This window comes from Artemia franciscana, chromosome 14 (genome assembly GCF_032884065.1).
Source record: "Artemia franciscana chromosome 14, ASM3288406v1, whole genome shotgun sequence".
NCBI lineage: Eukaryota > Metazoa > Arthropoda > Branchiopoda > Anostraca > Artemiidae > Artemia > Artemia franciscana.
In genome coordinates, this window is record NC_088876.1 from 32,076,668 (window position 1) to 32,092,797 (window position 16,130).

Here is a 16,130-nt window from a genome sequence, read left to right on the forward strand (position 1 = left end):
TATTTTAAATTCACATCAAAGTTCATGTTACATGTTATGTCATATAGATGTTACAATTAAAGTTATTACGAAAAACTGTGCATTCTGGTCTGGGAAATCACGCCCCGTTCCCCCACTGGAGGGTCTTTGCTTTATGTATCTTTGATACATAAGTTGTAATTCCAAAGGATAGGCATAACAATTTACAACCCTACTCAGCACAAAATAAACAAAAAGAAAAAAAGGAGCTATCAGTTATCTTTTTGCGACTAATTTCAAAAGTTGGCTCTTAAAATTTTTCTATTTTATTCATCATTCTTTTTATTGCTTTCTAAAAGTAGGTGTTGTTCGGCTCGGTCTTTTGTGGCTCTAACTTTTCTCTTGGTTTTTACTTTATTCTTGTTTTGTTCGATTTTTCGTTTTTATTACTTTTGCTCCGAGGATGTTTTGACCGGGATTAATCCCTAAATATTTACATTCAATTCTTTTGTAGAAACATTTGGTTTTCCTGTCTTCTAGCTAGATTTTTTTTTATTCTTATCATTTTTCGAGCACCTTGATTTTTTGGAGCATAATTTATCTTTTTTTTTTTTAGGAAATGAAACAAATCAAAAACTCGCTTTCTGATCTTCTCTTGCTGTTCTCATGGTTAAAGATTATACCTGCACATTGAGAAAAAAAAGAGAAAATCTTACACAAAAAGCAAAACCCCAACGATAGATCCCAATGTTTATACTAACACATAAAACATGCATAAAAATGTAATTTTTGGATCTTTAGAAGCTAATTTTCTAAATACTGTAACCCTTTCTTTGAAAAATAACGGGTGTGCACATACGGAGGAGGAGGGTTGGTAAATTATGCAGCCCCAAGAATTTGTCATATTTTTATTCATTCGGTCTGTTACTTGAGCTTTTCTGAATTTACTTTGTTTTGATTTCTCTTTTTTCTTCTTTTTTTGTTTTTTTTCTTTCTTCTGTTTTCTTTTTTTCGTTTTTTTCTTCTTTTTCTTTTTTTCTTCTTTTTTAAAAAAATGAAAAAAACCGACGAAGACCACACTGCCTTTTCATAACAAACAAACACAAAGCAGAAGCAATAAGGAAAATCTTTTCAAGACAGTGGATACAAATTCAGTTGATATTTCGGCCCTATGTCCAAGGGCCGTCTTCAGCACAATACGAGAAAGAAATGTATATATATATATATATATATACTGTCTTGAGAAGATTTTCCCTATTGTTCTACTTTGTGTTTGTTTGTTTTTTCTTCTTTCTTTCGTTTTTTTTTCTTCTTTGTCTTTTATATGCCTAAAAGCAATTCTTCTATTTATATAAGTCTAACCTGTTTTATCTCACGACCGGGGTAATTTTCAGAAAGTATTTTTTTTCGGGGGAGGAGTGCTTATAGTTTTTTACGTATATAAAAAAATAGTTTTTATATCTGGTCTTGAAAAAGACTATTCCTTTATTCAACAGGCTATGCACTTCATAATTGATACATTTTTTTCAGAGGAGTTCTTGCATTCTGCACAAAGTATGTCACAGATAACGCCCTTTGAAGTAGATATCCTTTTCCTCCTTGCTGACCTATTGCATCAAACTGGGTTTGTACTCTTTTCTTTTCGCTATATTATGTCATTCTTATGAACCAAAGGTGTATATACAGATTTCTTTTATTATGAGAAGGGAATAGTAAAAAATTGAGTTATTTGAAAATTATTGGCAAGTCATAAGATTTAAAAAAAAGCTAAAGCATACGGCATTTACTTTACAGTCTTTACCAGCGGTGCTGATCTCCATTTTTTGGTCCTTCAGCCAGGAAGTGGAAGGTGGGGCCAACCATCCTTTGCTTTCGCCCACCCTCCCTGTTTACCTTCTCCAGATTTCTTCCGGTACCCATTTAGAGCTTGGTCGACTCTGGATGAGCTTACAGTGTGTCGCTACTAACCCCCGTCCCAAACCAAATAATTGGGTACACTAGCATTCGAACTCTCTCCCTTTCGGACAAAGGATCCTAAAACCAGCGCACCAATTCACTCGGCTAGGACTATAAGATTGATGTATGTGCATTGATATATTTATTTAACTTTAACAACAAATTACCTACAAAAATCAATATGGTTCACCCAAAACCAAACGGACGACATGAGTGAATCAGGTAAAAAAAAACATACATATAACATCTTTTAAATTCACTATCATAAGAAAGAAAGAAAAAAGAGAGAAAAGAAAAGAAACAAATAAATAAAAATAATAAATCTACAGGGGAAGTAACTACATACCATATCCAACATAGGGGCAATTAGTGTAGCTTACGGGGAAAATGGCTGTTCGAATTCAAGTTTCATTTGATTAAGAAGTATCTGGTGATTAATGAGTGATAAAAAGAAATTTGGCAGGAATAAAAAGGAGTTTATAGTTGACGGTTCATATAGTCCATAGTTGGTTATTTGTAGTTAAAAAAAAAGCAAATTTATGAGAAGGCGCCCAATTTGCAAGGTATTGAGTTATTGTTGTTTTTTGGGGATATTCCTTTTTTCTTTTTATGCTGTTATTTTTTTTTGTCTTATTATTATAATTGGTGTTATTATTATTATTGGGCAGCATGTAATAGATTTAAAATGAGAATAGAATCAAATTCAAAAGGGGATGGTGCTGGTCCTTCCGTGCAAGGATCTAGATAGAAGTTCACAGTATCGCCGCTCAACACTTGCCTATTATCAATATTACCCGATTTTCCACTATTGTATGCCTATAATCTCAAGTAACTACCTTTCAGTCCCTCCCAGACTTTGGTTTATGTAAGAAATTGATTATTTTTTTTTGTGGGGGGGAGGGGACTTTTGACTGTATGATAGATGAAATTTCACTTATAAATATATATATATATATATATATATATATATATATATATATATATATATATATATATATATATATATATATATATATAAAAGGAAGTTTGGAAATTTCTGAAAAATCATTTTATTTTTTATTTTTTTTATCGACTGTGTCTTCTGTCGCTTAGCTGTCTAACCATTTATTTAATTTTGAGAAAAAAAATGAAAAAAAAAATGACAATTGCTAGTTAAAGCAACATAATATTGTTGAATCCAAATCAGAGGGTGGGTGCCAGAGGGTGTTTGTGGGGAAGGGCGCGGAGGGAGCACTTATCTCGGATGCAGAAATTTTGCTCAACATTTCAAATAAATAATCTAACGGTTATAATCACTTTAAAGTCCTGTGGTGGCGCAGTGGATTTGACCTTAGCTTGGTAATACGGGACCCAGGGATCGAATCACGCTGCAGGAATGCACTGCAGGGCCAACGCAGGGACCATAGTAGTCAAGAAGCGTCGTTAATTCTTAAATAATAATAATAATCACTTTATAATTTGAAATTTTATTTTTATTAAAATAAAGTAGAAAGCGCAGTTAATAAATGAAAGAAATTAATAAATTATTTTAAAAAATAACTGAAAATAATTTTCATTATTGCTCTTTCCAACTAAAGTAAACATTTTCATCATCAGTATGTGCCTGCTAAGCATAGTAAGAGCTGAATAAAACAAGCAAGTTGGGTTTAAAAGTTGAGTTTTCATAGAAGTTGAGTTTCATAGTATTTCATAGATATGTGTGTGTAATCAAATAGTCACTCGTATTGCACAAGATTTAGTGTTAGTACTAATTTGTATTGACATTTTAATTCGAGTGTTTACTTTGGGTACTTAGTAGATACAATCCTCGTTGCAGCTACCTCAGAGAAGTTTGTGTTTTTGATCAAAATTTATTTTTCCATCAAAATACTGGTTTTTATGGCACTTGGTATTAACCAAGTGACATATAGCAATCGCCAATTCTGTCGGTTTGTCTGTCTGTCGGGCCCGGTTTTGCTACTTTAGGCACTTCCAGGTAAGCTAGGACGATGAAATTTGGCAAGCCTATCAGGGACCGGAAAAAATGAAGTATTTTTAACTTGAGCGGGTGATTGGATCTTAATGAAATTTGATGTTTGGAATGATATTGTGTCTCGGAGCTCTTATTTTAAATCCCGACCGCATCTGATGACATTGGGGGGAGTTGGAGGGGGGGAACCTAAAATCTTGGAAAACACTTAGAGTGGAGGGATCGGGATGAAACTTGATGGGAAAATAAGCGCAAGTCCCAGGTACATGATTGACATAATCGGAACTGAATAAAAAAAAGAGGTATTTTTAACTTACGAACGGGTGATCGGATCTCAATGAAATTTGATATTTAGAAGGATATCGTGGTTCAGAGCTCTTATTTTAAACCCGACCGGATCTGGTGACATTGGAGGGGAGTTGGGAGGGAGAAACCTAAAACTTGGAAAACACTTAGAGTGGAGGGATCGGGATGAAACTTGGTGGGGAAAAAACACGAGTCCTAGATATATGATTGATATAACCAGAACGGATCCGCTCTCTTTGGTATAGTTGGGGGGGGGGTTAATTCTGAAAAATTAGAAAAAATGAGGTATTTTTAACTTACGAACGGGTGATTGGATCTACATGAAATTTGATATTTAGAAGGATATCGTGTCTCAAAGCTCTTATTTTAAATCCTGACCGGATCTGGTGACATTGGGGGAAGTTTGGGGTGGGGAAACCTAAAATGATGGAAAACGCTTAGATTGGAGGGATTGGGATGAAACTTGGTTGGAAAAACAAGCAGAAGTCTTGCATACGTGATTTACATAATTGGAACGGATCCGCTCAATTGGGGGAGGGGGGGGGGGGTAATTCTGAAAAATAAGAAAAAATTACGTATTTTTAACTTACGAAGGAGTGATCGGATCTTCATGAAACTTCATATTTAGAAGGACCTCGTAACTCAGATATCTTATTTTAAATCTCAACCGGATCAAGCGTAATTGGGGGGACCGGAAATCTTAGAAAATACTTAAAGCGGTGAGATCAGGATGAAACTGGATGGGAAGAATAGAAACCTGTCTAAGATACGTGTCTGACATAACTGGACCAGATCTGCTCTCTTTGGTGGAATGGGGGGGGGGTAATTTTGAAAATTGAGGTATTTGTAACTTACGAAAGGGTGACCAGATCTTAATGAAATTTGATATTTAGAAGGATCTTGTGCTTTAAAGTTCTAATTTCAAATTCCGACCAGATCCTGTGACATTGGGGGGAGTTGGAGGGGGAAACCGGAATTCTTGGAAAACATGAAAATTGGGATATTTTTATCTTACGAATAGATGATCGGATCGTAATGAAATTTGATTTTTAGAAGGAATTCATGTCTCAGAGCTCTTATTTCAAATCCCGACCAGATCTTTTGACATTGTGGGGGAGTTGGAGGGGGAAATCTTGGAAAAATACTTGGAGTGGAGGAATCGGGATGAAGCTCGGTGGATAGAATAAACAAATGTCCTTGATACGTGATTGACAGAATCGTACTGGATTCGCTCTCTTTGGGGGAGTTGGGGGGAGGGGTTCAGTGATTTGGCGAGTTCGGTGCTTCTGGACGTGCTAGGGCGATGAAAATTGGTAGGCGTGTCAGGGAGCTGCACAATTTGACTTGATAAAGTCGTTTTCCCAGATTCGACCATCTGGGGGGCAAAAGGGAGAGGAAAAATTAGAAAAAATTAGGTATTTATAATTTACGAGTGGGTGATCGGATCTTAATGAATTTTGATATTTAGAAGGGCTATTTGACTCAGAGCTCTTATTTTAAATCTTGACCGGCATTAAGCCTCTTATTTTCCTTTTTAAATCAATCTATTGATTCATAGAATTTTTTTAGAGCTCATACCATATGATCTCTTGGCTCTTAGCTCTTCTCGCCTCGTCACAAGTGCCATATGAGCTCTTAGCTCTTGTTAAATTTTTTATTTGCCATTTCAATTTTTAGGCGTAAATACTTGTGATGTACTTTGTATTTTCATCGTTTTTATTTTGGGCATAAAAAGATATTACTCAGAAAATTTGGTAGTCTCAAAATGAGTCACTTTTTTACGATATCCTCCAGCTTCTTTTCTTTAGTAGGGTCAATCCTCACATACTATTGGCGAGATTGAATCTTTCACAGGGAAACTGCCTGCTAAGCATAGTAAGAGCTGAATAAAAACAAGCAAGTTGGGTTTAAAAGTTGAACTTTTGTTTTTTGTTACCAAAGCTTTTAATGGTAGTTTTCATAGAAGTTGAGTTTCATAGTATTTCATAGATATATGTGTGTAATCAAATAGTCACTCGTATTGCACAAGATCTAGTGTTAGTACTAATTTGTATTGACATTTTAATTCGAGTGTTTACTTTGGATACTTAGTAGATACAGTCCCCGTTGCAGCTACCTCAGAGAAGTTTGTGTTTTTGATCAAAATTTATTTTTCCACGAAAATACTGGTTTTAAAATTTTTTATTTGCCATTTGAATTTTTAGGCGTAAATACTTGTGATGTACTTTGTATTTTCATCGTTTTTATTTTGGGCATAAAAAGATAATACTCAGAAAATTGGGTAGTCTCAAAATGAGTCTTCTTTTTGTACTCCTCCAGCTTCCTTTTGTACTTTTGTATCCCCCAGCTTCTTTTCTTTAGTAGGGTCAATCCTCACATGCTATTGGCCAGATTGAATCTTTCACATGGAAACTGTTGCAACAACAATCGTTTACCAGTCTATGCATCCTATTTGTCAAGTTTACGAAAATGCTGAAATTTTTTTTATCTTTGTAGGATCATGTAAAGCTAATCTTTTACTGAAAACAGCTTAGAAAACAAACTCCGTGGCTTTATTCCCTCGTTTTAGTCGGAAATTCCCCGTTTTCGTGTCTCACTTGTTTTTCCTTCCTTTCTTTTTTTCGTTACTTTCAATATTTTTTTTCGTTGATTAGTGCCACTCTAAGCGTTAAGGGAAAGTGACATTGCGTTGGTGCGTCTGATTATTTTTTACTGCCATAGAGCTAATTCTGAATTAAACGAGTTAGTTTCATATTAGGTTTATGTACACACTATTCAATCATTACGTACAAATATTCACTAATAATATGTTGCAATTTGCGTCCACCGTGTCTCCCTGCCTATTAGTGGACATGAAACTATTCGTTTCTATTCCCGTCGGTATGAACCCAGGGTAAATTTCTTGGACCACTCTTTTCGCTAGAAAAGTTTGAGAAAAGGAAGTATAATAGAATAAATAAAGTTTCTTATTATGTATAAGATTTAGTTATGTGGTAGCACAATGGATTGATGCAGAGGCGTAAATTGTTATAGTGCAGGGAGGCAACCGCCCCTCCCAGACTCCTAGATGTCAGTTTGCCCCCCCCCCGCCAGTTGAAATTTAGTTGCTACAAAATCTTGTCAAAATTAAGATTAGTCACCATAATTCAAGCATCCACAGAAACTGGTTAGTTTTCTTTAGGATATCTTTAACATTATGGTTCTATATGGCTCATTTTTCACTTTTCTCTGTCATTTTCACTTGATTTGGGATAATTGGCTCCAGCTTTGCCCCCCTGTCAAGATTTTGCCGGATTTACGCCACTGGGTCGGCACTCTGTGGCAATACAGGGTCCAGGGATCGATCCCCTCTGACTTAAGGCTGGGTGACACGTTTGCTACCAGTTCATGTCAAAAGACTGAGCAGCTGAAACATCGGTCTCATGCCCTATGCGCCACAAATGTCTCTAAAAGGCCTTTATCCCTATCCTGTAACATCGATTTGCTCTACCAATGGCTCTAAAAGGCCTTTATCCTTATCCTGTAACATCGAAACACCGATTTGACACACAATGTGCCACAAATAGCTCTAAAAGGCCTTTATCCCTATCCTGTAGCATCGATTTGCAAATACCAATTGCTCTAAAAGCCTTTTATCCTTATCCTATAACATCAAAACATCGGTTTGATGCCTTATGCGCCATTAATGGCTCTAAAAGGCCTTTATCCTTATCTTATAACATGTATAATTGCCGTATGTATTGGCTACTTTTTGAAGGATTACCATAAAATAATAAGAGATAAATAATTCCGATTGTTAATTATTTTAGTCGCATCACATATGAAGATTTGAGGACAATAGCACCTGACCATTATTTGAAACAAATTACCAAAAGGTTTACAGAAGTAAAAGCAGTATCGGTAAGTAGTCATCATTAAGTTTTCTGTGTATCAGTCGGTTAGTGTTGGACTGAAATTGAAAAAAATGCTTAGTATCAATCACAAGTACGTATCCAGGATTTTTGTTCAGGGGGAGGGGATATAAAAAAAAACTTGAAAAAAGCATTACAAATTTGTTTATATACGTTTCGTTTACGTTTTTACGATTCAGACAATTTTTTGCGGGGGGGGGGGGGGTCAAACTCGATAGAACCCCAGGATGAAAATTTGAGAGAAACCTTCCAGGAATAGTTGAATACTAAACTTGAGAGTGTAAAATTTGACAATGTGGAAGATGGATGGAATAATTTTAGAAAAACAATTTGTGAATTTGCTGATGTTGTCTTAAAGAAGACTGTTAAGACTACAACTAGGAATATTAGTGAAAAAGTTTTATGTTTCATAGAGAGTAGAAGGGGTTTATACAAGAATGATCTGAGTGATAGATCGTATGAAAACAAAAGAAATGTAAAGAAAGTGGAGAAAGCATTAAAATATAAACTAAGGAAGATCTGAGGTGGAGGCCATGGATAAAATTGCTGAGGTCCTGGAAGATGCAGCTAGACGGCATAATAGTAAAATTAGTCCCAGTTAAAGGTAGGAATGGGGCCACAATTAGTGATAAGGAAAGAGCTAAAGATAGATGGGTGGAACATTTTGAGAATGTGCTAAACCGAGATACAGTTGCAGGAAAAGATATTGATGTAAATGAAAAATTTTGTGATACCTTGGATGTGAAGGAAGATTTGTTTTGTGAGGAAGAATTAGCGACAGTACTAAAAGGATTAAAAAGTTATAAGGCCCAAGGTGCTGATAGTGTTGTAAATGAGTTTCTTAAATATGGTGGCTCTGAGGTTAGAAATAAGCTACTGAAGAATATGAATATGATTTTTGAAAAAGGGGAAGTACCTAATGATTTTAGGAAAACCTTAATTAAACCACTGTATTAGAAAGGTGACAAGAGTGAGTGTCGTAATTATCGAGGCATTAGTCTGGTCTCTGTAGGTAGCAAATTACTTGGCAATATGGTACTTTTTAGACTGAGAGATGCTGTAGACAAAGTTTTAAGAGAAGAACAGTGCGGTTTTCGAAAAGGTAGAGGATTTGTCGACCAAGTTTTCACTCTTGGGTTAATAATTGAGAAGTCCCTTCGTTGTCTCAAACACCTTTGGTCCTTGGTTTTATCGATTATGAGCAAGCGTTCGATTCTGTTGATAGAAGAGCTTTACCAAAGGTCTTATTCTTATATGGTATACCAGACAAATACATTAAAGTGATTTGTGCTATGTACGGGAATAATACTGCTGTGGTTAAGGTAGGGAATGAGGTTAGCAGCTGGTTTTGTATTAAATCAGGAGTTAAGCAGGGTTGTGTTCTATCCCCCTTTATATGGATCATTTTGATGGAATTCGTCTTAAGGAGCACAGGAAAGGCAATTGGAGACCATGGGGAGGAAAAACTCTTCTGTATTTAGATTATGTTGATGATTTAAGCATATTAGATGAATAGATATTAGATATTAGATTTGAAAATTAATGTTAAGCAGACTAAGTCACTAAGGATAAGAATAAGTGAAGATGAAAAGGTGACGATGGGTAACGAAAAGATTGATCAGGTGGGCAGCTTCGCTTACCTTGGTTGTATTATTAGTAAAGACGGTGGGAGCAGTGAAGATTTTAAAAGTAGAATAGCTAAAGCTCAGGGTGTTTTTTCACAGTTAGAAAAGGTTTGGAAGAATAGGAAGATAAGTCTGCAAACCAAGATTACAATATTGGAAGCAACCGTGATGACAGTGGTCAAATATGGCTCTGAAGCTTGGGCACTCCAAAAAGCGGACGAAAAATTTGCTAGATGTTTTCTAGAGAAATTGCCTACGGATTGTTCTGGGTATCCGGCTGACTTACCGTATTTCAAACAGTAAGTTGTACGAAAAATGTGGTTCAATCCCGCCTTCTAGGGCTATAATGTAAGAAAGGTTGAGATGGCTAGGCCACGTTCTGCTGATGAAGGATGACAGATTGCCGAAGATTGTCCTTTTTGGCCGACCGTCTGGGGCTACACGGAAAGCAGGTCGTCCTCGTCTGGGGTGGGAAGATGTCATAAATAAAGATTTAAAGGAAATGGGAACTTCCTGGGAGGGTGTAAAAAGGGAGGCCTTGAATAGACTAGGTTGGAGGAGGAGCGTGCGTAGCTGTGTTGGCTTCAGGCGGCTTGGTGCTGCAGTGATTTATTAGTAGTAGTAGCTGTAGTAGTATATCCCCTTGATCAGTCAATATTTTAAAATGGAAAACACTGGAATTAGTATCTAAAGACATATGACTGATAATCTAAATCTTAACAAGGAAAACAATCGGATTGTCAAATAGTTATTGCCAATACTTACTTTATTATAGATTAAAGTTTATTAATAAAAATGGTTTATTGCCGCAGTTTTTAGATTAGACTTGGGCTTGATTCTTCTATTAAAATTAAATTAATTACTATTCTGTTAAACTTGATTTTTCTTAACCTGCCAAAAAAGTCTTGTTTGATCTGTAAAAACTGGGTTTTTATGGCACTTGCTATTAACCAAGTGACATATAGCAATCGCAAATTCTGTCGGTCTGTCTGTTGGTCCCGGTTTTGCTACTTTAGGCACTTCCAGGTAAGCTAGGACGATGAAATTTGGCAGGCATATCAGGGACCGGGCCAGATTAAATTATAAATAGTCATTTTCCCGATTTGACCATCTGGGGGGGGGGAGCGGGGGGCCCGTTAATTCGGAAAAAATAGAAAAATAGAAGTATTTTTAACTTACGAACGGTTGATCAGATCTAAATGAAACTTGATTTTTGGAAGGATATAGTGTCTCAGAGCTGTTATTTTAAATCCTGACCGCATCTGGTGACATTTGGGGGGGGGGAGTTGGGAGGGGGAAACCTAAAATCTTGGAAAACACTTAGAGTGTAAGGATCGGGATGCAACTTGGTGGGAAAAATAAGTACAAGTCCTAGGTACATGATTGACATAACTGGAACGGATCCGCTCTCTTTGGGGTAGTTGGGGGGGGGGGGTTAATTATGAAAAATTAGAAAAAAAGAGGTATTTTTAACTTACGAACGGGTGATAAGATCTAAATGAAAGTTGATATTTAGAAGTATTTCGTGTCTCAGAGCTCTTATTTTAAATCCCGACTGGATCTGGTGACATTGGGGGGAGTTGGGAGGGGGAAACCTAAAATCTTGGAAAACACTTAGAGTGGAGGGATCGGTATGAAACTTGGTGGGAAAAATAAGCACAAGTCCTAGATACGTGATTGATATAACCGGAACGGATCCGCTCTCTTTGGGGTAGTTTGGGGGTTGGGGGTAATTCTGAAAAATTAGACATTGAAGGAGTTTGGGGTGGGGGAACCTAAAATCATGGAAAACGCTTAGAGTGGAGGGATTGGGATGAAACTTGGTGGGAAAAATAAGCAGAAGTCGTAGATACGTGATTTACATAATTGGAACGGATCCAATTCGGAACGAAAGTGATCGGATCTTCATGAAACTTCATATTTAGATGGACGTCGTAACTCAGATCTCTTATTTCAAATCTCAACCGGATCGGCGTCATTGGGGGGGGGGGGAGGGCGGAAATCTTAGAAAATACTTCAAGCAGGGATATCAGGATGAAACTGGATGGGAAGAATAAAAACCTGTCTAAGATAAGTGACTGACATAACCGGACCGAATCTGCTCTCTTTGGTGGAGTTGGGGGGGGGGGGGTAATTTTGAAAATTGAGGTATTTTTAACTTACGAAAGGGTGACCAGATCTTAATGAAATTTGATATTTAGAAGGATCTTGTGCTTTAAAGCTCTAATTTTAAATTCCGACCAGATCCTGTGACATTTGGGAGAGTTGGAGAGGGAAACCGGAATTCTTGGAAAACGTGAAAATTGGGGTATTTTTATCTTACGAATAGGTGATGGGATCTTAATGAAATTTGATATTTAGAAGGAATTCATGTCTCAGAGCTCACAGAGGACGATGAAAATTGCTAGGCGTGTCAGGGAGCGGGAAGCTAAAGGGAGAGGAAAAATTAGAAGAAATTAGGTATTTATAACTTACGAGTGGGTGATCGGATCTTAATGAATTTTGATATTTAGAAGGACATCGTGATTCAGGGCTTTTATTTTAAATCCTGACCGGCATTAAGCCTCTGATTTTCCTTTTAAATCAACCTATTGATTCTTAGAATTTTGTTAGAGCTCATACCATATGAGCTCTTGGCTCTTAGCTCTTCTTGCCTCGTCACAAGTGCCATATGACCTCTTAGCTCTTGTTTTCCATTTTTAAGTTGATTTGATTTATCCTTTCCGGGAAAATCAGAATTTATCCGTAAGTTCGGAAACTAAATTTGATGATCTTACTCGGTAACACTACTGTCGATTCAATTATCCAAATAATAAACCGAATTAATAAGCAGTACTACAATTCTTGTTATCCCTTTTCTGCGCAATTGCTTAATTACTGGTAAAAATCGCTCAGTAAAAAGAATAAAATCAGATTTTGCTTATGGAAAGTTTTGATTCAATATTTTCCAGGAATTTAATTTCTTTGATAAAGTTAACCAATAATCAGATTGGTTATGTAAATCAAAAAATATATAGATATAAATTAAATATTTTACTGTTAATTACACTTTCTGTTCTAGAAATTTTCTTTTCGCCCTTTCTTTAGCAGGGAGGGGAGGAAGGATATTACAATAGATTGTTTTTCTGTCTTACTACTGTCGATTCAATTATTCAAATAACAAACAGAATTAATAAGCAGTAGTACAATTTTTGTTATGCCTGTTATGTGCAAATGCTTAAATACTGGTAAAAATCACTCAGTAAAAAGAAGAAAAAGCAGATTTTGCTTATGGAAAGCTTTGATTCAATATTTTCCAGGAATTTAATTCCTTTGATAAAGTTAACCAATAATCAAATTGGTTATGTAAATCAAATAATATATAAATATAAATTAAATATTTTACCGTTATTTACACTTTCTGCTCTAGAAATTTCCTTTTTCACCCTTTCTTTAGCAGGGAGGGGAGGGAGGATATTGCAATAAATTATTTTTTACAAAAGATAGGAAAATTACAATTAATCAGTGCTGAAAAAATGTCTTTATTATTGCCTTATTAAAGCAAGCGCATTATTTTTCTAATTTTGTAAGTTTAGAACATACTTTAGCTTTTGGGAATTCATTCGTACGATTCCGTATTGATATTCTAATATAATTCTCATTCCCTTTTAATTCTTCTTTTTTAATAGCCTATATCTTTATATTTTTCAGAATTTGTGCTCTATGATAGACTAAATGGAACAAACATACACATATTTCTTTGGTTCTTATGTGCAAAGGAAAATTAAAATACTTTGAGTCCTGTTTTCAAAGTAGTAAAAATGCTACCTTTTTCATGTGGGTGGGTATACTTGAACTACGTCTCAACACTTAACACTGTGTCAAATATTGTAAATGCTTAAAGAGATAATATAACATCATGGATCGTTCCCTATTTTGTGGAAATGTATAAGAAGTGATAGTGATGCAATATATTTAAATTATTTATTATTGTTTTTATTTTTGTAAGGATTACATAAATTAGCCTTGTGCTAGAGTGTGTGTCTAAATAAACCTAAATTTAAGTCTAAACATCTTTTTATCCAATTTGTGAATATAAAAGAAGTAGTTTATGTTTTCAAGCGTTTCTTTTTGTGAGTATTTATTTTGTTTTTGTTTGTAAAATTTTTCCTTTCTATTTGCAGAGTCCCGAAGAACGAGGTGTCCTTATGCAAATTTTGGAAAGCGGATATCGATTCGGCTTAGGTTCTATTGCAGGAGGTAAGTGCAAAGTATAGTTATAATTGCAATTTATTATCCAAAACAAAATGACAAAATCAATCGGTAGCACACCAGAAGCGTCGATTGCGAGAGTCTGCTACTAACAAAAAAGAACAAAAAATAAAAGAGAAACAATAATAAAAACAAAGAAAAAAAAAAAACAAGTTAATCTATAATAAGTAGAAGGGTGAAACCGTGCACCAAAAACAATTCATACACAATAAAATAACATAATAGAAAAAAGATGTTAATCAGATTCGGACTTCTTATTTCAGATATTGTAAATTTTTACTTTATCTCCCCCCTTGGTATAGCAATGGGAAGATAATTCGTAAGTTTGATGTCCCTGATATAAGTGCAAAGTTGGCCCTCCTGCATGGAAGGTTGACGGAATCAGCTTTTTATCGTTTATCGCCTCATCATCCTTTGGTCCGTCTGTTCGGTTAATCTCATTGTAGCGTAGTTTTTTTTTCTATTTGTAGTGTATTTTAATTGCGGTGTATTTCTTTTTTTTTTTTTTTTTTTTACTCTACAAGTGTTTAACTTGTTAGGATGTGGGTTATAAATAAATCATTATTATTATTATTATAATATCATGATCCCAAAGGAAAAAAAGCTGTAAATAATTATTGTCAAATGTCGATTGTAATTCCGTCAATCTCAATCTGTTTCGAAGGAGTATTTACCAAGCAACCCCACACGCAGCTCAGATTTAAATTGACTAATGGGTAATTCCTTGGTACTTGGGACAAGCTTATTCCACACACTAGCCCGTCTGTAAATAACTGAAAAAGCAGTCCTACTTTAAACTAGGCGAGGAACGTCAATATCTCCACTTTTCCGAGTTCCTATGAACGTTAGACCTTTCCTGAAATATTCCTGTAAAACAATCTGGAACAGTATAGAATCAAAATAGTTGGAGGAGACTAAATCTTTAATTTTTGCCATGTAAAATGGAGGTGCCATTTTTACCATCTTCAAGGGGTTGAGTAAAATTTCTTAACTAACAAAAGCTGCATTTTTCATCATCAAAACTACGATTTTCTTATTTCTATCATGAAGGATCGTAATCCTCTGATTTTGCTTTTGGTACGGCCTCAGTTTCTGGGATACTTCTACTGCTACTACTAACAACTCACTGGAGCACCAAGTTGCTTGAGGCCAACACAGCTGCGTACGCTCCTCCTCCATTCCAATCTTTTTAAGGCCTCCCACTTTTTTCTCTGAAATGAACACAGAAAACGTCAAAATCAGCTTTGGTGATTATCTCCATTCCAAACTGTTTAAGACCCCCCTCTTTTATTTTTTGGAATGAATACTGAAAACGTCAAAATCAGCTTTGGTGCTTTTCTCTGTTCCAATCTATTCAAGGCCTCCCTCTTTTATTTCTCTGGAATTAATACAGAAAGTTTTTATAATCAGTTTTGGTGCTTTTCTCTGTTCCAATCTATTCAAGGCCTCCCTCTTTCATTTCTCTGGAATTAATACAGAAAGTTTTTATAATCAGTTTTGGTGCTTGTCATTTAAAAAAAAAATGAAGTTGGTTCTTCTGCCAATATAGGAAGATCTAGGTGAATACTTCTATGATATTTCCATCAATTTCTTTACTTCTTAATTCAGTTGAGGCTTGATAGAGCTGAAATTGTTTGAGAACGTTTGAGGCCTTAGTTTTTTGGCTTGGTTTTTTTGGCTCTATCAGTTGAGGCTTGATTGAGCTGAAATTGTTTGAGAACATTTGAGGCCTTGGTTTTCAAATGAGCTTAAACTTTCCTTTTTATTCCATCATAAAAATAAAAGCAAAGAATAATCATATTATTGAACAGACCACTTAGCAAAAAAAAACAAAAAAAAAACAAGAGATAAATCTTAAAAAAGAAACACGACGCGACCTCTGACGCGTTTTCACTTTTTGGGAGAAAAAGACAAGTAATGCAGTTATTTTATTGGTCACTTAACTACATTAAAAAAATCTTTCCATATATTTATACATATGTCCTTACAAACGCTAAAATGTAGGACTATTTTTGTGTCCCCCTCCCTAAAAAAACCCTGGATTCGCCCTTGGTTGGGATACAAATTATTTCTGTATCTCTAGCTTAAAATCTGCCTCACATAATTTTATGCATTATTCGTATATGAGCCTCCAAAATGGAGGCTCATTAATCA

The 16,130-nt window shown here is 35.4% G+C and overlaps 1 protein-coding gene across 1 annotated transcript in view; it reads left to right on the plus strand.

Annotated features, from left to right (window-relative positions):
* Positions 1 to 16,130, plus strand: part of LOC136035851 (calcium-binding mitochondrial carrier protein Aralar1-like) — a 104,443-nt gene that overhangs the window by 55,818 nt on the left and 32,495 nt on the right. Inside the window, exons 10-12 of the mRNA XM_065717810.1 lie at positions 1,489 to 1,582; positions 7,999 to 8,089; positions 13,889 to 13,964. Coding sequence (XP_065573882.1) covers positions 1,489 to 1,582; positions 7,999 to 8,089; positions 13,889 to 13,964 — 261 coding nt within the window. The remainder of the gene's footprint in view (positions 1 to 1,488; positions 1,583 to 7,998; positions 8,090 to 13,888; positions 13,965 to 16,130) is intronic.